The sequence below is a fragment of the Suncus etruscus genome, chromosome 1, assembly GCF_024139225.1.
Source record: "Suncus etruscus isolate mSunEtr1 chromosome 1, mSunEtr1.pri.cur, whole genome shotgun sequence".
Classification (NCBI taxonomy): Eukaryota; Metazoa; Chordata; class Mammalia; order Eulipotyphla; family Soricidae; genus Suncus; species Suncus etruscus.
Window position 1 is genome coordinate 136,068,476 of NC_064848.1, and position 27,035 is coordinate 136,095,510.

Below are 27,035 nucleotides of genomic sequence, written 5' to 3' on the forward strand. Positions count from 1 at the left end.
TTTGAGTTTGTGTGGCACTATTGTGAATGGGGTTGTTTTCTTAATGTCCATTTCTTCCTTATTACTATTGGTGTATAGAAAGACCATTAATTTTTGTGTGTTAATTTTGTAGTCTGCCACATTGCTACATGAGTTTATTGTTTCTAGAAGCTTTTTCATAGAGGCTTTAGGGTTTTCTAGGTAGAGTATCATGTCATCTGCAAACAGTGAGAGCTTGACTTCTTCCTTTCCTATATGGATTCCCTTGATATCTTTTTCTTGCCTAATTGCTATAGCAAGTACTTCCAGTGCTATGTTGAATAGGAGTGGTGAGAGAAGACTGCCTTGTCTTGTGCCAGAATTTAGAGGAAAGGCTTTCAGGTTTTCTCCATTGAGGACAAAATTTGCCTCTGGCTAGTGGTAGATGGCCTTAACTATATTGAGAAAGGTTCCTTCCATTCCCATCTTGCTGAGAGTTTTGATCAAGAATGGGTGTTGGACCTTATCAAATGCTTTCTCTGCATCTATTGATATGATCATGTGATTCTATTAATATGATCATGTGATTTCTATTTTTCTTGTTGTTGATGTTGTATATTATGTTGATAGATTTATGGATGTTAAACCAGCCTTGCATTCCTGGGATGAAACCTACTTGTTCATAGTGGATGATCTTCTTAATGAGGCATTGAATCCTATTTGCCAGGATTTTGTTGAGGATCTTTGAATCTGTATTCATCCAAGCAAGTGAAAGCAGAGAATAACAGATGGGAACATATTAAGCTGAGAAGCTTCTACACCTCAAAAGAAATAGCACCCAGGATACAAGAGCCCCCCACTGAGTGGGAGAAACTATTCAACCAATACCCATCAGATATGGGGCTAATCTCCAAAATATACAAGGCACTGACAGAACTTTATATGAAAAAAACATCTAATCCCATCAAAAAATGGGGAGAAGAAATGGACAGACACTTTGACAAAGAAGAAATACAAATGGCCAAAAGACATGAAAAAAGCATGAAAACATGCTCCACATCACTAATCATCAGGAAGATGCAAATCAAAACAACTATGAGGTAACACCTCACACCCCAGAGATTGGCACACATCACAAAGAATGAGAATAAACAGTGTTGGTGGGGATGTGGAGAGAAAGAAACTCTTATCCACTGCTGGTGGGAATGCCATCTAGTTCAACCTTTATGGAAAGCCATATGGAGATTCCTCCAAAAACTGGAAATCGAGCTCCCATACGACCCAGCTATACCACTCCTAGGAATATACCTAGGAACACAAAAATACAATACAAAAATCCCTTCCTTACACCTATATTCATTGCAGCACTATTTACCATAGCAAGACTCTGGAAACAGCCAAGATACCCTTCAAGAGATGAATGGCTAAAGAAACTGTGGTACATATACACAGTGAAATATTATGCAGCTGTCAGGAGAGATGAAGTCATGAAATTGTCCTATACATGGATATACATGGAATCTATTATGCTGAGTGAAATAAGTCAGAGAGAGAGAGAGAGAGAGAGAGAGAGAGAGAGAGAGAGAGAGAAAGACGCAGAATGATCTCACTCATCTATGGGTTTTAAGAAAAATGAAAGACATTTTTTCAATAATAACTTTCAGATACAAAAGAGAAAAGATCTGGAAGTTACAGCTCACCTCAGGAAGCTCACCACAAACAGGGATGAGTTTAGTTAGAGAAATAACTACGTTTTGAACTATCCTAATAATGAGAATGTATGAGGGAAATAGAGTACAGACAGGGGTTGGGTGGGGAGGAGGGAGATTTGGGACATGGGTGATGGGAATGTTGCACTGGTGATGGGTGGTGTTCTTTACATGACTGAAACCCAAACACAATCATGTATGTAATAAAGTTAGTTAAATAAAAATAAAAAAAGAAAAAAATATTTTTCTGATGAGAACATCAAGCAACATTTCTAATGAGAACTCAGTGTTTCTTGCCTCCCATGATAAGAGACACAAGTGGCAGGCAAAGTGTCCACCTGTCTTTCTTTCACTTCATGGCCATGGATGTGCATTCTAGCTATGATCCATGATAAAAAAAAAGCCCCAAAGTCTCATGGCTCTGAGGCCCTCTGCCTTGTCAGTATATAGAGTTACTACACAGAGGCATTTCTGTTTCTTTCACTATAACAACTGCCATAAGAAATGTTTAAATCATTACTTAAAATTCCTCTCCCAACCAAACCTCTTTTCAGAGTTAACAGGAAACATAATGTGCTGAGTGAGTTTCACTTTCTCTCCTTTCTTCTACATTCCCTTTGGGGAGGCCCAATGAATCAAGAAATGGTTCAAGTAATACTGAAGAAGCAAAGAAAATAGCTCAGGATCTGTCAAGCCTGCAGCTGTTAAAGAATAAAGACCATACCTCAGAGTTTTGTCAAGGGACATAACCCTTGGAATAACTGGCACATAATTTAATAAACTATTCTTCACATCACCTTCCAATTGTACAGTTCTTGTGGCAGGTATTTTCAAGGAAAGAATTATTATTATTTGGTTAATAATTATAAGGTAAACTGAGAAAACACCTTCCAAATCTATAGCTCCACTCTTTTAAGCCCTACAGAACTGACAAAAATGGATTCTGATGGCACTTCATTTCCACAGGAGGGTGTTTTTATATTATGTTCTTCTATCAAAACAGTTAAGTACAGATTGCACTCTTAGAGCTTTCATCTAGTGCTGGAGTTTCCAAACAGAACAGTTTTAAAGAGGAAATGCTTTTGGAAAGGGAAATAAAAGAATATGATTTCTTTGGAACGAGGTGCAAGAACAGCACATACTTGTCATGACTCAGGCTTTTAGTTGTGAGGTGTGCAGAGACCATCTGGCATGGAAGGGAGAAATACCTGGTTCATCCAGTCCTAAAAGCCAAACCCTCCTAAGAACCCTGAGTATTGGGGCCACAAATGCTCCACAGAATCAGGTCATGTGTAGTTTCTGTTAAAATAGAATTATGTAACTGAGAATTTGATGCATATAGTAAAGTACTAATTTTCTTTTTTAATATATATTTATTTAAACAACTTGATTACATACATGATTGTGTTTAGGTTTCAGCAATGCAAAGAACACCACCCATCACCAGTGCAATATTCCCATCTCCAATGTCCCAAATCTCCCTCCTCCCCACCCTACCCCAACCTGTACTCTAGACAGGCTTCCTATTTCCCTCATACATTCTCATTGTTAGGATAGTTCACAATGTAGTTATTTCTCTAACTAAACTCATCCCTGTTTATGGTGAGCTTCATGAGGTGGGCTGTAACTTCCAGCCCTCCTCTCTTTTGTGTCTGAAAATTATTATTGCAAGAATGTCTTTCATCTACTAATTTTCAATATTGTACATAATGACCATTTTCATTTAAAATGTAGTTAATTAATTATAACAGAGGTAATGAAGAAAAGACGATGTCATGCTAAGATTAAGCCATTCATAATACTAGTGTTCTTATAACAAAGAAAGATGTGGACACATACATCGGAAGAATGCCATATGAAGACAGTTCAGAATGAAGCTTCTCTATACCAAAGAAAACCAAGGATTTTTAGGAAATTTCTGAAATCTAGGGGAGAGGGATGGAAGCTACTCTCCTTTATCACCCTCAGAAGAAACCAAACTACCTAGAACATATAGTCTGCAGAATTATAAAATAACCTATTTTGTTGTTGTTGTTGTTGTTCGGTTTGGTTTGGTTTGGGGGTCACACCTGGCTCAAGGGTTACTCCTGACTCTGCACTCAGAAATCACTCCTGGCAGGCACAGGAGACCATATAAGATGCCGAGATTCAAACAACCATTTGTCCTGGATTGGCTGTTTGCATGTAAAACATCCTACCACTGTGCTATTTCTTCAGTCCCATAATCTATTTATTGATTAAATCAAACAAGTTGCTGTAATCTATGGCATTGAAAATGAGTGTCATATGCTTTAAAAAAATCCTCAAAACAAGGACCATACTCTAAATATTAAAAAAAAATAACTTCTCTGGAAGGGGACAATTATTATAGTGGTGAGAAGTGAAAGTGATCAACTAATAGGAAGAGGAGAAACTTTAAAAGAATTTTATCTTTAAAGGTTTATTTATTGATTGATTTTGGGGTCAAATCTAGAAATGCTCAGGGGTTACACCTGGCTCTGTGCTCAGAAGTCGCTCCTAGCAAACTCAGGGGACCACATGGGATTCCAGGAATCGAACCAGGTCTGTCCCAGGTTGGCCACATGCAAGGCAAATGCTTTACCGCTGTGCTATTTCTCCGGCCCATTGAAAAAATTTTAAAAGTACCTTGCATAGAAGCAGGCTGATGAGGAGAGGCAAAAGGGAGTGGGGGTGGAGAATGACTTGGTGGAGAAATGTGGATACTAGTAAAGGGATCTATGTTGAAATAACGTATGCCTGGTATTTAATCATAAGAACTTTGTAGTTTTATGAAGATTAAATTCTAAAAATAATAAACCATATTTTTTAAAAAAAATTCTACATCTGGAGACAGACCAATAGTACAGCAGGTAGAGAACATTTTCCTTGCATGCAGCCAACTCAGATTGGATCCCCTGCTTACCATGTAGTCTCCCAAGTACTGCAAGAAGTGATTCCTGAGTGCAAAGCCAGGAATAAGCCATGAGCATTGCAAAACAAAAACAAACAAAAAGTTCCACATCTTAGCCCTATAAAAATATCCTACATGAGAGAAACTCAAGCCATCACATAATTAGAGCTCTTTTGTTATAGAGAAATGGCTCTACAAGGACCTGGTAAATGTAAATACAATAAGCAAAACAGTGTGAGGACACCTTCTCATACAGAGAACCCAACAAACAGTGAAGGACACAAAGGCTTCAAGCACAGTCAGACCTCCACAACTATATGAGTATATAAAAGAGGATCAGATATTACCAGCCTTCCAGGCAAAAGAGTCAAAAGGAATAGACCTGTCAGCTGGATCTAGTATGATTCCACATCAACTTAATGACATCTGTAAAGACCATATATGTTTATATTGTAAATTACTAATAATTAGGACTCAACATAAGTGATCTTTTGATAGGGGTCACAAGTACCAGTACTCATAGCTCATGAAAGTGCAAGGAAGTTCATGCTAGAAAGTTCACGCAGAGTTTTGAACATAATTGGTACATGGCCTACCATTTCATTTCTTTCCTCGTTCCATAAACTTCAACATACAATTTTAGAAAATATAATTCAATCATAAGAGTGACTAAAAGTTGCAAAAATATACAAGTTATTTAGTGCTAGCATTTTAAAGGGAGTTTTATAGTTATATCTGGTCTAATCCAAATTTTCTCGTGGCTCTAAGCACAAGGATCACTCTTTGTGGAATTCAGTGAACCATATGGGTACTGAGGATTGAACTGAGCAATTCCCCTACCCACTGTACTATCTCTCCTTGTAGCTCTTGTATCTCTCCCAATATTTAATATTAATTTTATATACTATAAATATTTAACATTAATTTAAGTGTACATTCTGTAAATCTTTTCTTAAATATATAACTTACTGTGTTCCTTTTGTTTAATAGTTTAATAATCTGTCATGATTGCTCTTTGTGTTAAAACAAAGGTCTAATTCATGTAAAGGTCACCATAATCACCCCAAATGTTTATTCTTGCTTCTATATACTCAGCCCCACTCTCAGCCGCAGGTATTTATTGATCTACTTTATGTTATCTTGTGAATCTTTTCTATGATTCTTTATACATTTTCTATAAAATAGATAAAGCAAACAGTATTATGCTCAAAGGTCTTTCCTTGGAAACTCTATGTGATTCAAGAATGAAAAAAACTTAAATTTGCAGTAGCCTAGACAGAGACTAAATATTCTCCCAGAACCACAAGGTTCAGGATCCATCAGGGCAAAGTCATTTCAAATCCAACGACTAAAAAAAAATCTCTTAGCCCTTAAATTTTGAAATAGAAAAAAATTACAATTTATTGCCAAGAGTACTGATTAAGCTGGGCAGGAATGACCCTAATGGATTGGGTTAATACCATAGGGCTGTCCAAACACAAATTACTTTCAAGTGGGTGAATTGGAGTTATCACCAGTAAATAAATAATCAAAAAGTAAAAATTATATAAAGCAATATACAAGACCTTCTGCTTGCAGCTCTTCCATACCAGCTAAGGCTTGAGTCCTCTAGTTGATATCCCTGGGCCTAGTCCCATACAGGAGGCAGAGTTCCCCCCTTCCCACACACACACACAGTAGCAAGGTCACAGCAGCCTCCACACCTATCCTTTACCATATAAATAGGCCCATACCACACCTCCTGACCTCCTTGCTGCTACAATATAGATGAGGCTTGCCTCTGGCTAACATTACTAGGCCTAATCTGGAACAAGAGAAAAAAAATAGTCCATTTCAGCAAATTCCTAGAAGCCTTCACAGTCAACCTGTGCCATATATTGCCCACAACACTATTCCTGAAACTATTCATATCTACTCAACTGATTATGTTCTTTCTGTCATTGTGTGAAGATAGGCAAAGAAAGAGAGCAACTCTGGTCTTCTCTCCCAGCATCTTCTGTGGGAGTCTCACGACAAAGACTCACTAGAAAATGAGTGGGGAAACATATAGAAATTCTCCTAACTCACTGAGCAAAAACAATAACACCAATAACATTACACCAGTAAATACTCAATGTTTTTAGTGACACCATGATGGCAATGTTAAGAAAATAATGGCACAGATAGTGAACAAAGTAAACAAAAGTATGCATCAAAATAAAAAAACTATAATTAAATTGAAAAAAGTTGAGAATGTGGTAGATGATATAAAAATTTCCATAGAAGTTCTGGATACCAAAATAACAGCTAAGAAAAAGATCAAGGAGCTCCAGAATAAGGAGAAAACTACTAGAAAGCAGTAGAAAGTGAAAAATAGCCCGAAAAGAAATGAAAAAACCACCAGAAAACTATAAAATGAACTCAAAAACAGAATAAAAACTATCAGAGACCTTGAAAAATAGGAAGTCAAATGTGATAAAGAAATGACAGTTAAAAAAGCTTTGATAATAACTCTACAGAGTCAAGGATTACAAACATTTAGATTCAAGAGATCCAAAGGGGTCCAACAAAAAAGACTCTACTAGGAAAAATCCAAGACACATTATACTTAACATGACAAAATCCAAAGACAGAAGCAGAATATTGAAAGTAGAAAATTACAACAGGAACCTACATACAAAGGAGAACTCATTAGATGTAGAGCAGATCCATCAAATAAAATTCTATGAGTAAGAAGAGTACGGAAGGAGATAGTACAAAAACTAGATAAAATGAACACTTCACCAATAAAACTCTATCCAGCTAAATTGTAATAATAGACTTTAAATTTAGGAAATTCATAGCCTTAAAAACCAGTTTTGCAAGAAGCATTTAAAGAGCTTTTCTAAAGGACAGTACGAATTTCCCAACATGTAGCATTGAGAGTGGCTCTCACCGGTGCATACCATTGCCTCTACTAGATAATAAAAGGTATTTTATCCCTAGCTTGCTAAGGGATTTTACATATTTTCAATAATAAATTAATGTCTGAGTGGTTAAAATCACTCAGCATTTTAGCATCACTAATTTACTTTTATGGACTTATTTTCTATTAACTATTTTTCTATTTTTCTTATTTTTTATTTTTTATGGAATTATGTATTTGGCATTCCTTTAAATATCCTTAGAGTAAGTAATATAAAATTAAATTGCTATATGCCTGTAAAGGGGGCAAGATGGTGGTGAGAGGGGCACTTGGAACATTGATAGAAGGTGGACACACTGGTGGTGCAATTGCTTACAACGACTATACTATAAACCAGGGGTCCTCAAAATTTTTAAACAGGGGGCCAGTTCACTGTCCTTCAGACTGTTGGAGGGCCAGATTATAGTAAAAACAAAAATTATGAACAAATTTCTATGCACACTGCATATATCTTATTTAGAAGTGAAGAAACAAAATGGGAATAAATACAATATGTGGCCCGCGGGCCGTAGTTTGAGGACCATTGCTATAAACCGTTTTATAAATTATAGTGCCTTAATGAAAATTTTAAAGGATATACATTCTACACATATAAAAGATATCATTAGTATGCACATCATAAAGCAGAAGAAAGATATTCCTTAAGAAGTAATGTTTCTGTTCATTATCTAAATTAATTTTGCTCCTACCATATAAACTACTCGCTGTGAACTTGGGACAAATAAACTGACATCTCCTACCATTTTATAACTATTCTTCCTATTATATGAACTTCCAGGTACTCTCTCTTGGGCACTACATTTTTGGACATAGCTTCTATCAAGAGTCCCCAAATTTATTTAGCCTGCTGCTACTTTTTCTGAGGAAAAAATTACTTTGTTCCCCCTCCAAATCTTACCTTCTTTAGGTGAACAAAAAGAAAGTGTTCCCAAATTTACTTGACTCATTCCTGAGTCCACCTCACCTCATGAGGACAGGGGGTGGGGTGGGAGTAGAGGAGTAAGCAATATCAGCCACTTTGGAGAAATTACAAATGCAGACTTTATTAAGGTAAGGGTCACATACAGGTTTTAACTTTTTGGCATCTGCTTCCTGACACACAGTGATTTTAATTAATTAATTAATTCAATGTATGTCAACACTGTTCTAGGTGGTTATTATTCATGCTAAAAAACAATAATGGAAATTGGTCACTGCTTGGAGTTACAAAGCAAAAACAAGCAATGATAGACAGGAATGACAAGTACTGACTCTCATTCTGACTTCTGTTCATTGAGCAAGCTGGATACAGGTATGGAGCAGTCAGGAAATTTCTGGATCAATCATTACTGAGCATATACCAAGAGCCTCACATCATTATCTAAACAAAACTAATGCATACCATAAATAAAATTAGATATGATGGTGAATCTAGAACTTGTACATGCCAGAGAGAATATCTTAACCACTTCTTCTCATAAAAATTTAAAGTGTTTAGAATTATATGGGGAAGTTGCTGACATTTTCCATAAAGACAATACATTATAAAAAATTATTGTTGGAAACATCGTAGACACATCTGTTGGCTAACCCCACTGTAATGACAGTTGAACCTGGACACGCCCCTAGATATGCCCATGAGCACGCCCCCTTGTCATGTCAGCTATAAAAGGAAAAACTTGGACAATTGCAGGGTGGCTTAGGATAATGACCAGAGCAGCACCTGCTGGTCCACGGGAAACCAGAGATAAAACATCAGAGAGATGCTGCCTGCTTTGTATCTTTCCCATTTTCTTTCTTTCTTGTTCCAGGTTCTTCCTAGGCTACCTGTGGCCGCTGAATTTCTATATATCTCTCCCTTTCTCTCTCTCAGAAAACCCTGGGTAGCAGCAGCAGGCCTCAGACTCTAGGAGAAATAAAAAGTATACATGGAGGCCGGAGCAATAGCACAGCAGTAGGGCATGCATTGCACGCAGTGGATTCAGGACGGACCTTAGTTTGATCCCCGGAGTGCCATATGGTCTCCCAAGCCAGGAGTGATTTCTGAGCACATAGCCAAGAGTAACCCCTGATCGTCACAGAGTGTGGCCCAAAAGGCAAAAACAAACTAACAAAAAAAAAGTATACTTGGTTTCTCTCTCCCTCCCTCCTTCTCTCCCTCCCTACCTCCTCCCTCTCTCTCTTCCTGCACCCCGAGAGAGTCCTCATTATATTTTGGCATCCCTGGGTGGGCAGAAGACTTCACCTGGCAGCCTGGCCCCAAAGGCCCCTGTGAGCCTTACAGTACCAGGACCTGTCAGCCTTGGGCCCTGCAGCCCTGCAGCCTTGGCAGCCTTGGCAGCCTTGGCTTTTGCACATTTCTTGCCTTTCAGTTTGCAAAGTCTGAGCAAGCCTGAACTGTAGATTCATAACACCATAATCATGAAAATAGTGATAATGGTCATTTAACAAAAATATCAGGAAGCAAGCACTTCGGGGACAACGAGGAGGTTATGGGAGAGGTTTTCATTGAGAAAAATTCTGATGGAAGATGTAAATAAACTTTCCTTTAATGTTGCCCTAGAAATCCTGTGAATTACAACTTTAGCAAAATAATGTCCAATAGAAGCATTTTATATTCAACCCATTTTTGTAAAAACATTGATTGGAAAAGCATCTGGGAACAGTGAGAGAGCTCATTGAAATAAGCACATGCTTGACATATGGGAAACTCAGGGTGAATATATGGGACATGTTCCTCCAAGAACCACCAGGAGATAGCCTTGAGCACCAAGCTGGAGTAGTCGCAAGTACTTCCTGGAATGACCCAAAATCCCAAAACAATAAATAAAATTAATTTTAAAAGATGTCCAGCTGATGCTGAACAAAATAATACAATTCAAAGATCAGAATTTGATATTGATTTTACCCTTGAATGTTGCAATTTCCAAGAACCTATTGATGACATTGAGTGAAGAAGACTTCAGCGTATGAGGAAGCAGAATCTTCAATAATGTCATTTCACATTTTTAAGACTCGCTGTACAAAGAAATTAACATTAACACTAGTGCAACACAGGAAGAAGCTCAAAAACTTCTGGGAGCACATCACTAAAAATAAATCAAAATACCCCAATCATCCTGATAGCCCAACCTTTTTTTAAATGCCAAATGGATTCAAATAATGTCAGATGACATGATGAAAATTATACAATAGTCCTGGGTGACAAGAATAACACGTAAAATAGAATACCTATCAAAATGGTATGAAGAACGTATAAAGAGAACAGAGTTTAGACAGGAGGAAGTCCATTAGAATCCTCCATTCTGATCCTTCAGGTAAAACATGACTGAAGGTAATTCATGAATCAAATAAAGCCTCAACTCAGCTATTTAGTGCAGGTGTTTTGTTTTTTTTTTATCATGTAGCCAACCAATGAGACACATAAGTTGGGACTAATAATTAAAAATCACTGATAAGCCTATACATAAAGCAACACATTGCACATCTAATAATACAAAAGACAGCCTTGTTACAAGCTTCCCTTTGGGGGAAAAAGATCTCCATTATTCCTATCCTTTCCCTAATAATACTTGATCTCAAATTGCATTTATAAAGAACATTTATCAGTAATATGTGATTTGATGACTGCTGAGCAGAGGGCCCCATTCTACAGACGAGGGAAGGATTCTTCAGAGCAGTCCATTGACAAATTCATCACTGTAGATGAGGAGTTTCAACAAGTTCTTGACACAGAGGTGGATTCTATAGCATCAAATTGCCTTTGTTTACTGAACATTTAACAACACTATTAGAATCATAAGTTTGAGAGTCCTTATTGAGTGCAGTTTATGTCATAATAAGAGCACCTGCTGTTTAGCAATTTAATAAACCCTAAATGTTAAGAAAGCCTAGTTTTGAAATGATGCTTTATTTGATCAAGTTCTGTGGTAATTGTTTAAAAATCATATACACTTTCTTTAGAACCCTATAAAGCTTCTGTATGATCATTGCACCTGCCATTCTAATTTACAATTTCCTCAGCCCTCTTTTGAAGTTATTCTTGTCAATTACCTGGTGTTAATATTAATTGAATATGATTTGCAACTTGCAATGTGGTGTTATCAATGGAACTCAGCTGTAGGAATATAAAGTAAAATTTCACTTGAATTAAAATGTTTCCTTTTATTCCCAGGATTTTATAACATTAATACTTTTGTCAAATTGATTTTTGTCTTCTTGAAGTCATTTTTCCAAAGCAATGAACATCTGAAGGGAAAAGCTCCTCTTTATGTATTCTTTTCTTTCTGTCACTAAAATACTTTGTTTTAATCTTAAACTGAATCTATTTCCTTTATACAAATTTGGTGCCTGTTTATATATCAAGCTGAGGGAGGTTCTTTAAATTTGGATGAAGTTACTTTAACAATCTGAATAGTGAGCACTCTTCCATTATATGCTAGGATGAAAAAGTTCCCTATTTTTAAGGCTTTCCTCCTACCAAGAATAAATCATTATCAAATGGCTTTTCTCAGTGTCATTTACTTTATGTACAAAAAAATGAATGAACTGAATTGGTTTATTGCATTAACATTGTAAACAGATTGTGCCAATCTAATGACCTCTCTGGTTGCTCTCCTCCAACTATGGGATTTTAAAATTCCGAACACATGTATCACAATAGTCAGAAGCTTCCAGCCTTTGCAAATGAGGGGGGAAAAGTCATGTCTGGAGAAGATTTGACAGAATCAGGTCTATTCTGTCCCCGTGTAATGTATGTGATGACGACTCATGAGCCTGTCATTTTCAATAAGCCCTTCATAAACATGATAACTGATTAAAGGGAGGGTGTCGCCTGCCTGTACAAATCCACAGTGAAAGACACAAAACTTTCACAAATTCCTTTATCTTAAAATATAAAGCTTTAGCTCCCTTGCCCCTAATAATGATAGTGTCAGCATGAACGTTTATTATCCTGTCTGCTCTTTAAAAATAATATAATAAAGTAAGACAAAGAAGTGAAAGAACCTGTCTAAAGACTCAAGAAAGTCATTTATTGAATTGCCAGCTACAAGCCCCAGAGCTTAAGATGGAAAAGCCTGATCATTTATTATTAACTTCTTTATTATGGTATCAGTGAAAAATATCATATCGAATAATTAAAACAAGACATGGATAGAAGACAATGGTTCTAACAGCTGAGCATGAGTAAAGGATGAATCTTAACAGGGAGCAGCAACTGTTAGTCCTTAACACTCAGGCCAAAAGTGGCCAGAGGGGATAAAATAATACTTTGTGCCAGGAAGCATTTCTTGGATGCCAGTGATCTCTCAGGTGTTATCCGAAGAGCAGCATCTTGAAATTATACAAGTCGGGGAGGCTGAACTTAAAATTGTATACAGAGTGCTCACTACCACCTTACTTGCTAACCATTAGGATTTCTATTTCCCATGCAATCAAACCCCATCTACAAAGTAATAAGGACTGAGAAAACTGAATTCTACAACACTCCAAAGGAACTTTGGAAACAGACAATGAGATTCTCCATTAATCAAATTCTGTCTACTTAACATCCTTCACTTATGTATTGCTAACCTATTATCATCCTGGTTGACCTTGCATCCCTGTCAATGCTAATTATTTCTGTAAATAGAGAATTTTACTCACTTTCATGCACTGTTATGAATGTTGCATTGTGTTATCCAACAATAGGAATTGGAATCCTAACATAAAGTAATCATATATGGAGATAGTTCTAATTAGTAAAGATAAAGTCATAGTGGAGTAGGAAGGTTTTTAATCCAGTATGATTGGCATCTTTATAAGAAGGCAAAGCACAGCCCTGGACTCAAGAGGGAATAAGGAGATAGCAATGTAATGACAGATCAGAGACCAAAGAGGTACATTTACTACCTAAGACACACTAAGAACCACTAGCAAATATCAGAAGTTGCAAGAGGCAAGGAAGAATTCATTCCTGCAGTTTTCAGAAACTGGGTGGCTTTGTTGACACTTTGATTTCAGATTTCCAGCCTCCAGAACTGTGAGACAATAAGCTTGTGTGTATTAAGTTGCCAGTTTGTGTTTTGTGATTCAGCCCTAGGGAGTCAATACATCACCTCTCAAAAACACTCCTTAATTCTTTGCCACGGTTCTTCACATATATTCTAAATGCCCTTTGGCAAAAAAATTATCCTTTAACATAAAATCTATATAATTTCCTTGAATTCTCACTAAGAACCACCACCAGTCCCAATAAAATCTCCTTCAAAAGAGAGTTTGCAGGTCCAGGACTTTATCCAGGAAAGAGAACATCCTGTTATGCTCAGTTTTCTATGGCAGAGTGTAGACTACTGCTCTTACACATTATTCTTTCAATGTCATTATTTTTTTTTTCATTTTTCTTGTGATATAATTTACAAAAATTACAACAGTCAATCTGATTAGACACAATCTCGGGTAGACACCAATTTTGTGTATGTGCATGTGAAGGTATAAAATGAGAAGGCTTCAGATCAACTCTCTTAGCAGTTCTTTTTTTTTAATTTTTTAATTTTTTTATAATTATCTTTATTTAAACACCGTGATTACAAACATGATTATAGTTGTATGATTACAGTCATGTAAAGAACATCTCCCTTCACCTGTGTAGCATTCCCACCACCAATTTCCCAGATCTTCCTCCTCCCCACCCCCCCCACACCTGTACTCGAGACAGGCTTTCTACTTCCCTCATTCATTCACATTGTTATGATAGTTTTCAGTATAGTCATCTCTCCAACTGCACTCATCACTCTATGTGATGAGCTTCATGTCATGAGCTGCACCTTTCAGCCCTCATCTCTCTTGTCTCTGAGATACTGTTAAAAATGTCTTTCATTTTTCTTAAAGCCCATAGATGAGTGAAACCATTCTGTGTCTTTCTCACTTCCTCTGACTTACTTCACTCAGCATAATAGATTCCATGTACATCCATGTATAGGAAAATTTCATGAATGCCGTCTAGTACAACCTTTATGGAAAGCCATATGGAGATTCCTTCACAAACTGGAAATTGAACTACCATACAATCCAGCTATACCACTCCTAGGAATATACCCGAGGAACACAAAAATACAATACAAAAATCCTTTCCTTACTCCTATATTCATTGCAGCGCTATTTACAATAGCCAGACTCTGTAAACAACCAAGATGCCCTTCAACAGATGAGTGGCTAAAGAAACTGTGGTACATATGCACAATGAAATACTATGCAGCCGTCAGGAGAGATGAAGTCATGAAATTTTCTTAGCAGTTCTTAATTATAAAATACATTATATATTAATTATCAAAACAGAACCTGCATAACTGAATATGTAAACCATCAGTCGATATATCCCCATCTCTCTTACCCAAACTTTGCAATCACCTTAGAGCATAGACTTATGCTCTGCTATTCTGAGTTCTACTCTTTTAGATTTCACATATAAATAGGATCATGCCTACTTCAAGGAGCATACTATCCAGGTTTATGCATGTTGATGCAAATGGCAGAACTTTCTTCCTGATGTTTTGTTTGTTTGGGAGGGGAGGGCATACTCAGAAATTCTCAGGGCTCTGCACTGAGGGATCACTCCTGGTAAGGTTCAAGGAACCATATGCAGTGCCAAGGATTTTAACTCAGGTCAGTTGTGTGCAATATTAAGATCCTACCCACTGTGCTATCTCTCTGGCCCCTTCCTTTATATTTAAAATTTAATACTACTTTGTTTTTAAGCATCCATTAATAAACATAGTAGTCCCAAGCTCATCTCCAGAAAAGATACATATTTAATTTTCTTTGACTATATATCCAAAGAAGAAGCTAGGTATTATAATTTTATTTTTAATTTTAATGTTTATATTGATTTTATAGTTATTGTACTAATTTACATTTCTACTAGCAATATTTAAGGGTTTCATTTGCTTCACATCCTTCCTCACTGCCACCCCATATCTTATATAAAGCTTCTCCCCAAGAGCCTAAACTCAGTTCCATTAGATTCTCACTATAAGTCCAATGTGCTATCCATTTTGCCAGAGCCACCTTCATTAGATTCCCATTCAACATAACCTACCTGAGCATCTCCTTTGCCCACCTCAATTATCAACTTTGGGAGAAAGCATTTTATATCTACAATTCAATTTCTGCCTTGGCTTGACAAATAATCTTGAAGATTAGTGTATATATACTAATATATATATGTATGATTATATACAAATATATATCATATATATGATATTGTATCATATATACAATATATGTGTATATGTATATGTGTGTATTGTATCATATATATACAAATATATATGTATTTATAGCAATATATAAATATATACAAAATATATACATGTATAATATACATATATTATATGAGTATATATACTAGTTCATTGTATCTAACTATGCTCATTATAAATCAACCTTTCTATTTTACTTTTCTTCATAATGACATTTTTTAATATCTTTTTGGTGCTGTGAATTACAATACTATTAATGGTTGAGTTTCATAAACACACACCCCTCCTCAAAAATCTTGCCCTCCAACAGTTTTCTGCTGTCAGGTCACTTCCTCTCAGTTTTATTCTTTCCCTTCCATGTGTTCTTTGAGTTCCTTGAACATCCTCAATACCTCTTCTCTAAAGACCTTTTTAAATAAACTATATGACTGGCTAGTTGAATCTTCCTAACTACTATCTTCTCTCACTAAGCTTAGTGGGTTTCTGTGTTGTTTTCTCATTGTGACCTTTGTTATTCGGTGGTGTTTATTATGTGCTGTGCTATGACTCATTGACTTGAATAAAGGTAAAGGTGTGGCTGTGGAATGAAGTGAGTAACCACAATCCCAGATTGATGACTATAGACACTTTATTCCATTCCAATAATGGTTACATAGTATGAGGAACTGGAATACTTGCAGGATGGTAGAGCCAGGGACATAGCAGAAGGAAAGTCAGGGGTAAGTGAGGTATCAGGATAAGTATCAGGTATCAGGGTAAGAGAGGTATAAACATGAATGCTAGGGTTTAGGGGTGCCTCAGGAGCAACACAGAGGATCATAAAGGAGGCCTGTAAATCTCCCTTAACCACAGTTCTCTCTGAGGGAGGAGGGATAGCCAGGAGAACTTGCTTGTGAGTAATCCTAATCATGGAAAATGACACCCTCTCTTTGTGCTATCCATCCCCAACTCTGAAGAGCATGTCTGTAAAGCGTTGCCTCAAAGCAGTTGCTCAATGAGACCCCCTGGAACAATTGCTCTACCAAGTTCTGTCTACCAAGTGTTTTGAGAATAGTGTCACAGGGGCTGGAGGGAATCCCACATCTATGTACCAATGTTGATTTAACCAGATAACCATCCCACTCAGTATACACCTTGTTACTCATTGGTTGGAAACATCTTTGAATGTAATACCTTGGATTGGTATTTAAACCACTTAATATCCTCCCCAGGGTATAATCTGACTCTTCCCAATAAATATTCTGGATCTCAGGAAAATTATCTTTTGAATTTCTGGATTTCCCCCCATTAAACTGCCTGATCTTTAGGAGTGGAGGTTATACACATTAATATGCTTGAAACCGTTTCACTCCCTTCAGTGTGTATAGATTATTTCCTGCATCTATGTTTGCTTTCAGACCTGTGTCTCTCCAGTGTCCTGTTTTTAGAGCTTGAGAGTTGATTATATACCATAGTTTCACTTTCATTCTCTCAATTGTCTGGGTTCAAAATTTTTAGTTTGACTTAATTTTGATTTCTCCTTACAATCAGTTGCCATGATCCTTATCTCAAAAATTTCTCTCAAATCTGTTCCCTTTTGATTTTTTTCTCCTTTTTCTCTTGGTTTTGGAGCCCAAAGTAACAGTATTCAAGGCTTGCTCTTTTCTTTTTTTTATATGTATAATAAGTTTTATTTTGACCAAAGTGGAATTACAAATCATTCACAGTAAAATTTTAGCTATATAGTGACATTGAATCAGGGGCATTCCCACCACTAATGTTGTCCTTCCTCTCCCCCCTAACCCCTGTTCCCAGCATGCATCCTATATCCTCCTCCTTTGCTCCCCAGGCTGCTAATATAAGTGGTCCCCTCTGTGTCTAGCTTATTATAGATTGGGTATTGATCCTGTTGTCATTGGCTTTAGATTTGGTACCTAAATCTGATCAGTTTTTATTTCTACTCCATGTTCATATGACTGTTTGGTCTTGGTAACTCCATTATTTCCCCCTCAGTTTGTGAGGTGGAACAAGATGGTTCAAATTATGTGGTTCTGTTTGAAGGAAAGAAGAAAAACAGGGTGGGGGGAGGGAATCAAACAAGCAAAAAACGGGAGGAGTCCTTCTTGAGGCTATAAATATCTGTTTAAGATAAGAAAGGGAAAAAAGAAGAAAAACATAGCAACAATACTAAAATTAAATCAAACTAAAAACCCAAAAAGCATCACAGCAATAAATACAACAAACAAATAATTCCAGTCCTGAAATAAAAACAAAACAGAACTCAAAAATATAAAGCAAAACAAAGCAAAATAAAACAAAAAAACAGAAACAACAATAAAAAGATAAGGGCTGGTGTGGTGGCGCTAGAGGTAAGGTACCTGCCTTGTCTGCGCTAGCCTAGGACGACCATGGTTCCATCCCCCGGTGTCCCATATGGTCCCCCAAGCCAGGAGCAATTTCTGAGCATATAGCCAGGAGTATAACCCCTGAACATTACCAGGTGTAGCCCAAAAACCAATATATATAAAAAGATTAATTTGTGCTTTTTTAGGCACAGTAAATATTGGAGAGATTAGAAAGGAAATTCCTTTGGCCTAAGAGATATAGAGTTTCTCCACCCTTGAATTATACTGTCATGTGCATTACCAGGTTCCATACCTGTTCGTTTACTCCCAATATGTCCTTTTGTGATGTCTGGAAATTCCACTCAGTCATGGATGATGAGATCAGGGCTCTTTAAGTAGAGGCCTTGGTATTTACACAGGTCATAGAATGGAGACTAGTATCGAGTCTTTTCTTACAGTTCTAGAAGTTCTGTTCCATCACTGTTGTTTTAATCAGTCTTCTGTAGTTGGTGGTCTTGGTTTTTGCATGAATCCTAGGTCGAAGCCTAGGATACAGTCTTTCATTATGTTTCCAGAAGTTTTGCTCAATTGCAGTTGTCATAGTCAGACCTCTGGAATTAGAGATCTTGGTTGTTGTACAGATCATAGGCCAAAGCCTAGACTAGGGACTTTTTTATTGGTCCCAGGATAAGTTCTGCCCAGTCATGTTTGTCACAGTCAGTCTTCTGAAATTAGTGTCTTGGCTTTTGCAAAGGTCAAAGGATGACATGTCTTCTGGTTTCATCTTATGATGGTGAGGTAAGACAACCTGTTCTTAGATCAAGTTGTTGCCATTTCCTCATTCTCAGGATGTCATATCAAATCTGGCGCATGTTGGTGTCAGAGCAGTATTAAGAATGTCCCAGAGGGAGTTTGGTTCCTGGAGCTGTTGTGAAGAACTGTGTCAGTTGTATATCTGAGATCTAGGGTTCCGGGTTGGACGGTTGCTGTCTAATTACATGGAGTCTAAGTTGAGACCACATGACATATATTCAAGGTGGAAGGTGCCCCTGTATTTTAAAATGTATGAGTTCTTATCCCTAGTAGATAAGAACTTGTTTCTATATGTAAAATTTCTCTTTTTTTAGTATGCCTGTACAGAAAAAAATTGGTGCTTATGTTATATTGTTGGTGCATTTGGGTGTGAGAGTGTCAGGCACCATCATCTCTGCTCTGTGCCTTGGTTCTGACCTGAAATTTTATCCCAAGCAAGACTGATTTTGTAGGCTTTTGTACCAAGCAGAACCAAAACAGGTAGAGTTAAGGAAGAGAAGAAAACAAAAAGAAGACAAAAACATACATATATATACATACATATATAAAAATACACTCACATATATGTATATATAAAAGGAAAAAATAAATAAAAATGAGTTAAAAATAAAAAATAATCAGGTTGAAAAAAGTGAATTTAAAAAAAGTAATTAAGGGAACAAAGTGATGCGAAGACTACCTTACATTTGGATATAAGCAGGTTAAGAGGTAGTATTCTGGAGATCTTAAACTTATAAATAAAATATAGGCTTCCTCATTGTCTTTTGGGGTATTCTTGTTGGGGGGGTGGAATCCAGAGTACATTTTCATCACACACCCTGGTCTTGTTGAGTTTGAGAAGTGCTTTGTGGCAGAAAGGGCTTGTGTAGAGTTTTTGCATTGGGGGTCCTTCTGGAGCTGAGTCTGGTATCAAGCAACAGTCTACATTTAGGCGGGATGAGAAGGAGGGCCACAGAGCATGAGTCAGCAGGATTGTTAATTTCTTGCTGGGGGACAAGATGTGGGGATGAGTGGGTGTCCCTTTGCTTGGGAGCTGGATGATGGCTTGTTGGGGCAGGAGGTCAGTCTTGATACCTAATGGGTCAAGAACTGAGGGTAAAGAGCATTAATAATGCGGATATCAACTTGGGATTGGGGGGTGAAGGGAAAATAGGATTTCTGAAGAGAGGGAGGAGGGATAGTATATAGGGGGGGCTATATACACTATATGCATGAGTTGTTTACAATTTAAGTTTGGCTCTCATAGAGGAGACCTCTCTCTATGTACTCATGCCCACACTTCTGACTCTGGACTCAGAACTGGACTCATGGTGGTTCTCTGGGGGAGGGGGACCAATATTGGGGACTATACGTTTGCAAGGAAAGTACTTTAATCCTTGTGCTATAGCCCTAGCTCCTATCCTCTCCCATTTCTATAATCAGTTGCTTGGACAAAGCACCAAAAATGTAGTTACTTGAGTCCAAGAGTGGAACGACAAGAAGGAACACTCAACTAATATTCTTAATCTTTCTATTTTCTTAGTATAGTCTTTATTTGGTGGGGGTTGGGGGTAATGCTACTTGTACACAGGGCTTACTCTTGGTTCTGTACTAAAGAGGCTAGACAAAAAATATGCAGTTCTGAACATTTGACATGGCTTGGCCATAAGTAAGGCAAGGACCTTACCTGGCATATTATCTCTCAATCAATAAAATATTAAACCTATCCAGAAAATTATAACTAAATTTACTACCCTATGAGTGAAATACATAATTGCATTTCCATGGCAAGCCTTCCAATTTTATCCCTCATACTACACAATCTATGATCCAATCAAATTGTGCTATCTGATAATCTCAGGTTTTTTTTTTTTCAGTAAAAGTCCTATAGAAGAGTATTCCATGGACTGAGACAACATTTACAACATCAAAGAACTGTTTGTCTTTTCTTTATCTAATAACTCCCATTTATCCCTCAGGAAGAGCTTGTCTAAAGAATAGTTATATTACTCACTGGCAATTATGACCATTGTTCATAAATCTCATTTTCCTAGATTCACAAAGGAAATGTCCCGAATCTCACATTTGGTTAAAATAAGATATATCCTACTCAAACCATTTATCAGTAAACATATTTTCATTTCACTCTTGTTCAATTATGTGTATAAGTTAATCAGAAACAAAAGATAGGAAGCTTTTATTTATGCTGAAATTTCCTAACAATGTTGATAATGTATAAAAATTAAATAAAATGTAGGAAAATTTGTGAATTAGAAAATACATGCCTATTAATAGGCAGACACTCCAGAAAAATAAGTTTGTACATCTGCTTATTAATCAAAACACTAATATTTTAAAACACACGTTACTAAAATGGTGACAGAGATGTCATTAATGTTGTAGTAAGAGGACCAAATGTTACAGAACTAATGCATTTTCATTAGAGTCATCAGATCACTTTAGAATGGGTTAAGTTGCTACCATTTTGCTATTCTCATTAATATCATTGTCATGTAAAAGGTTTAATTTTCAGCTATTTTTGTTCTAGATAAAATCTTTGTCATTAAAATGAGGAATGATTTTGATATTTAATATATTCCATGGCAGACTCTAGTGTGATACTAAATTGGCCTTTTAGGCATTCTGCATATTAATTGAAAATATATCCCTTCCCCATTGCCCTGGATAGTGAGAGCTGAAATAGAATGGACAGCCAATAGATTCATAGAACATTGAATGGATCAATAGAGAAGAAAGTGTGTTGCTCTAATCAGGAATATATACAAGGCACTAAAATTATTTTCTCCCATATTAATGACTAAGAAAGACAGAGGAATAATGAATGACACCATTTGAATCTCTTTATGTGACAGTATTGCCAAAGTATAGCAATGCTATAAAAAATAGAAACTAAGTATTTCTTATTTTTAGACAAAGGAATAAAACAGTGATCACACGACTTCTAGAAGGAAGTATTTTATCATATTTGGAAACAGTTGGCAAACTATATTCTATTGATTTTTATAGTAATATGTTTCATGCATACATGCAGAAAAAGCCCATGTCCTATACTTGAAAAATGTAAAGAATCTCTAAGGAAAACCTATCATTTCAGTGCACACCCTATGTTTGACTTCTCATTAAATTATTGTTCTAGTGAGAACTACCACTACCTGCTTCAAAAAATATTATTATTGCCTTCTATCCTATAAGAATAAAGTTAATATTTTTATCCAAGAAGAAAATACAATTTTCCATCATATAAACTTTAACTGATGTGCAGTTAAAATGTGCACATTTTAATAGCAACAGTGATGTAATTTAAAATTCCAAAGATTCTGAAATCATGAACAATTAAAATAGGTGTAAATAATTGTCTAATCAAATAAATTAATCCATTCTGTCAAACCAGATCAGGTCGTTCTACGTGTTTTCAATAGTATAGGAACAAATGTAAAACATATTTAAAATGTGTACAGTAACTTCCCGTGACTTACTGGATGAAAAAAGATACCAAGTATTTTTACCTCTTTTAAGAGCAAATCTTACTCTAATAACTTCAGAAGTTTTCTCCTTGCTATTACATATAAACCCAAGTTATTCTTGTAATCATTTTCTGAGTTGAAATCAGCAACACAGTAAAGCAAGGAGATATTTTTTTCTTCAAGTTAAAATTACTCAAAAATAAATTCCCTACATTATCAATGGCATTCGAATTTTCACCATTATTCCTCAGAGAAAAATATTTAAGTTTTATTTATTAATTCTTAATAAGGATATTTGTATTTGTGAAATAATAGTACATGTCACTTTTCATCCATAAAGTTACATATACCATTGATTAAATCAGCAATATATTCTGGTTACTAAGTTGTTTCTGGTCTTGTTCTTTCTTTTTTCCAATTAATAAAAAGTATTAACAAGCCCTTGGCAAAAATACCTATAAGAAGTTGGGCAAGCACCCTAAAAAAGGCCTGAGATGCAGCTGATCAGCATTTGGTCTAACTAATTTGTTACATCTTGCCCTTCAATCTCACGGAAATTTTGAGTCTAAGTAAGAATAAAATCACAGAAGAATCAAGTATGACAATAAAAATATCACTTAAAGTATGGCCTTTGGGGCTACTTCAGTATTGTTTTCAAGTGATTACCAGTTTTATTCCCTCTAGAGTAAGATATTAAATCCCACTGACTTTTTTTTGAAAATGTAATGACTTGCTAATGTAAACTTCCATCTAGAACAATCAAACAGTATGTCATTTATTCAAATTTACAGTGGCTCTAATGCGCCAGCAAACTCCCTCGTCAAAACAGACAACTTTAAAAAATGCTTGCCTCAGTCAGGAGCTCTATTTCCTAAATTAGCAGCCAAGTGTCACCTTGATAGACCATGAACAACAAAATCATTTATAACAAACCCAGCTTCCCTGGAGAGTGGACAGCCTAGGTCATGCAACTGTAGAAGCTCTAATTATTCCACACAGATTCAAGAGCCATTGGAGTGGCTCTAAATTTTGCAACCTGTCATGTCCAAATACAGTCATCTGATAAATACACACTTACCAATCTCTCTTGAGATCTGCGTGAAGGCCTCCACGCCGCTTTCTCCATAGTTGCCTTCAGATGCCAGTGTTGACACATAATTCCACCCCAATTCTGTCACAATGTCCACCATGGCTTGCGCTTGATAGGAGTCAGGGGGAACCACCCGAGAGAAGAAGTCATACCTGGTGTTATCACTTAGCTCTGGGGCTGTGGATGCATAGCTGATTTGAGGTATCTGCAAAACATATGAGAGGTCACTTCACACATGAGAGACTGATGGAATGATGGATTCTCACAAGTGACTAAATAGCCAACAATATATAGGTTTCTTTTCAGTATTCAAAAGAAAAACATTCCTACTTCGTGTGATCTGCTAGAGCATCTTTTGGATCTGGGAAAGCTCAACACTTCTCTCCCATAAATTAATGGTAATAGAGCTCTAATAGTAACCCATTGAATCATACAAAGTAGGAACTTTTTACTTTTGAATAGCAGAGAAAATCTATATCACAAACTTATACATATTAGCCTGAAGTAAAAAAAATATGGTTTATGATCATGAGTTTAATTAGACAGTATTTTCTAAGAATATATATAATTGTTTCCTTTTAAAGCCCATATATAAAGAAACAAATTATAAAAAAAAAGAAGTTTGTTTTCTTCAAGTTCCATAATTGCTGAAGTCAAAGCAAAACATTTATGCTTTGTATTGTTGTTGTTCTTTTAGTCCATATATGATTAGTTCTGCTGCAGAAATGAAGGTATAGTACATGCGTGCATAAGAAAAGGTCACCTCTGAAAATGTCTTTTGCCTGAGGACATAAGTACTATACAATGAGAACAGAGAATTTAATATAAGACTTTTTAAAATTTGATTCCATTTTATTCTTAGGATAATGTTTCTGGTGAACTATTTTAAATGTATGATTTTATAAGTCTAGTCAGTCTTTAAGATATAATTATTGTGTGTGACAAAAATATTTGTAATAGTCAATCATGTAACTTCTAATAAAAGCATCTCTCTACCTCCTAACTTCCTCCATTACCAAAAAAAAATCTATAACATAATTTATAGAACCGAAACTATTTTCTGATGAATACAAACTGTTTTGCTAGTTTTTTTTTAAATTAGTAATCTTCACATTGCTTCTCCTAAATAAATTTGAATAGAGTAACAACCTAAATATCAAAAATTTTCTCCTAAAAATCTTTTAAATGCAAATCCACTCATATATACACATGAGGTTTTTATCAGAAAAAAAAAGGCCTGCTGATGGAAAAATACATAAAGGATGCTAAGTGAAAAAAGATAAAGTAAAATGAGGGTCATTGAGAATGCAAGATGTCTGGCTAACAAGAAAGGAAAGACATTTCAACCACAAGAAAGTACTCATCTGAACACTTAGAATCAAGGAAGGTAGATTCTGGAACTGCAGTCTTTCACATGGCAGGAATGCAGGATATCAAGTGGGGAGATGTCAGGAAATAAAAATACAAAACTAGACAGAACCCAGATGACAAAAGGCTAGTTGACTACAGTATAAAAAAGGAATGATTTTGATCACCAATGGCATAGTAAGCCCAACATGATGGTGACAAATGGAGTTCCAAAATCTAAATTTTGTTTTAGAAAGATCACTCTGGTCTGCGTGGGGAGGACAACAGCCCTGAAATTTTGCTGTCTGTCCAACTAGCATCATTTCTAAAGATTCCGGCTCACTCTGTAGAATATGATGCAAGTAGGCAGATATTTAGAGATAATTTAAGAGAGAATCAAAGGGATGTCATACTACATGTAGGACAAATTATTAGAAAGCTATTTTAAATATCTAAAAAAATAAAAACTAGGGACTTTGAACTAAGATAAAAAAGAAAAGGAAGGGTGTAGAACCAAAGACTCTAAAAATTGGGTGAAGTACAGATGATGAGAAATGTAGACTGACTCTATATTCTCTCCTTTTAATACATGTATAAATGACATATCTTATTCACCAAAGTATACTGAAAAAAGAGGAGGGGAAGAAGGACAAAATGGAGGAAGGAAAAGTAGATATTTAACTCTTCCATCAAAAATGATGGATTATTTGACAGAGTGTATGTCTGATATTGCTTTACCAAGTGAGCTCCTTCCCCAGTCCCAGTTTATTTTAATCTTTAATTTTTCTTCTTTTGAAATCCCCGTGAGATAATTAAAAGCAACTGTAGAGTGAGCAATAATATTGAAGGATTTAGAGGTTAGGAGACACTTTGGGACTAAAGATAAGGAATAGTGGGACAGATAGGATAGCAGTTAAGTACATAGGAGGGCACATAATCACCCAAGGAAAGGCTGGAAAATGAAATAAGGTTAATTGGTGGGTTGGGGGAGGGGGAAAGTATGCAGCTCTGCACCTCGTTACTCTGTTCTGCTGAGAGCTGAGAGTTCTGAGTGCAAGATAGGTTCAAGGTCACACAACTAGGTTTCTTTCTTGAATATATACATTTGATGCATTAAAAAAACAATGAACTTTTACTTGCAACTCATGCCGGTGCTCTGGTGTCAGAAGAGATAATTTTATCTTACTACACCAGGCTCTCATCACCCCCAAATCAAATGACTCTGACTTTACAGAGATGGTCTGGGTAATTTTTCTTGAGTCTAGGCAGTCGTACTCTATAGAAGTGGCCAGTAAAGGGACAATAAATGTCTCTATGTAAGAGACACTTAAACTTATGCAACAGAACAATGTACTTGGAGCTCTCCAGGGTACTGCTAGAGAAACTATCCAGTTGCTTGTTTAACTTGTGTCTGTATTGGCTGCAACCACGATTGAATCACACAGTCTGTCCATCCTATTCTTTTAATGGGATCATTTTAACCTTTTATTATAATTGAGAGGCCATGCTAACCAGTATGACCTGCCTCCTCTCTGCTACCTTGCTTTCTCTGCCAAACACAGGGGTCCCATCTTGATAAAATGTTCCCTTGATTAAGCTTCATGCCTTTCTAGTACATGACCCTTCAGCAATGATGTCCCTGCAAATCTCAAGCCATACACCAAAATTAGATCCTTTTTACCTCTTTATTATTTGTATTTAGAAAACTAAGGAGAGAGACCTAATGAAATATATTACTTATTAATATCATTTTTCCAGAGAACAATGGCATGTATATGCCTATGTTCTGGTAAAAGATTTGGTATCCTGACCTTCACTTTGGAAGGAATTCTGTGCATGTGTGTATGTCTGTGTGTGTGCATACATTCCTATCTGAGAGGGTGTGAGAACATTCTATAGAAAATTCTATAGCACTATACCATTTGAACATATAAAACTATTCCTCCCACTTCTTCAGTCCAGCAGTAAAACACCTTTCACCATCCTGCCCCTGACCATAATAATGAGCCACTCCTTTCTAAAAATGAGCACAATGTGTGAAAATGGAATGTTTGAAACCAAAACTAATTATCTCAAATTACTACCTTCAGTCAGTCACTTTCAGGGCTGTTTAATTAGCAGTCAGCATCATGTTTAGGATTAATTAAACAGGTGTAAAGGGTAGAGAAAATAAAAGTAAAGAGAAAAAATGGTTGTCTGAGATAATTATATAAAGGACTTTCTCCTCAAAGTCCTGAGTTTTCTCTTTGCCAATTA

General features: G+C 36.2%; 1 protein-coding gene across 2 annotated transcripts in view; it reads right to left on the reverse strand.

The window, feature by feature from the left end:
• GRM8 (glutamate metabotropic receptor 8) overlaps window positions 1-27,035 on the reverse strand; it is a 971,850-nt gene that overhangs the window by 700,736 nt on the left and 244,079 nt on the right. For both annotated transcript variants that reach the window (XM_049774314.1, XM_049774316.1), the window contains exon 3: window positions 23,421-23,637. In XM_049774314.1, the coding sequence (XP_049630271.1) occupies window positions 23,421-23,637 (217 nt within the window). The remainder of the gene's footprint in view (window positions 1-23,420; window positions 23,638-27,035) is intronic.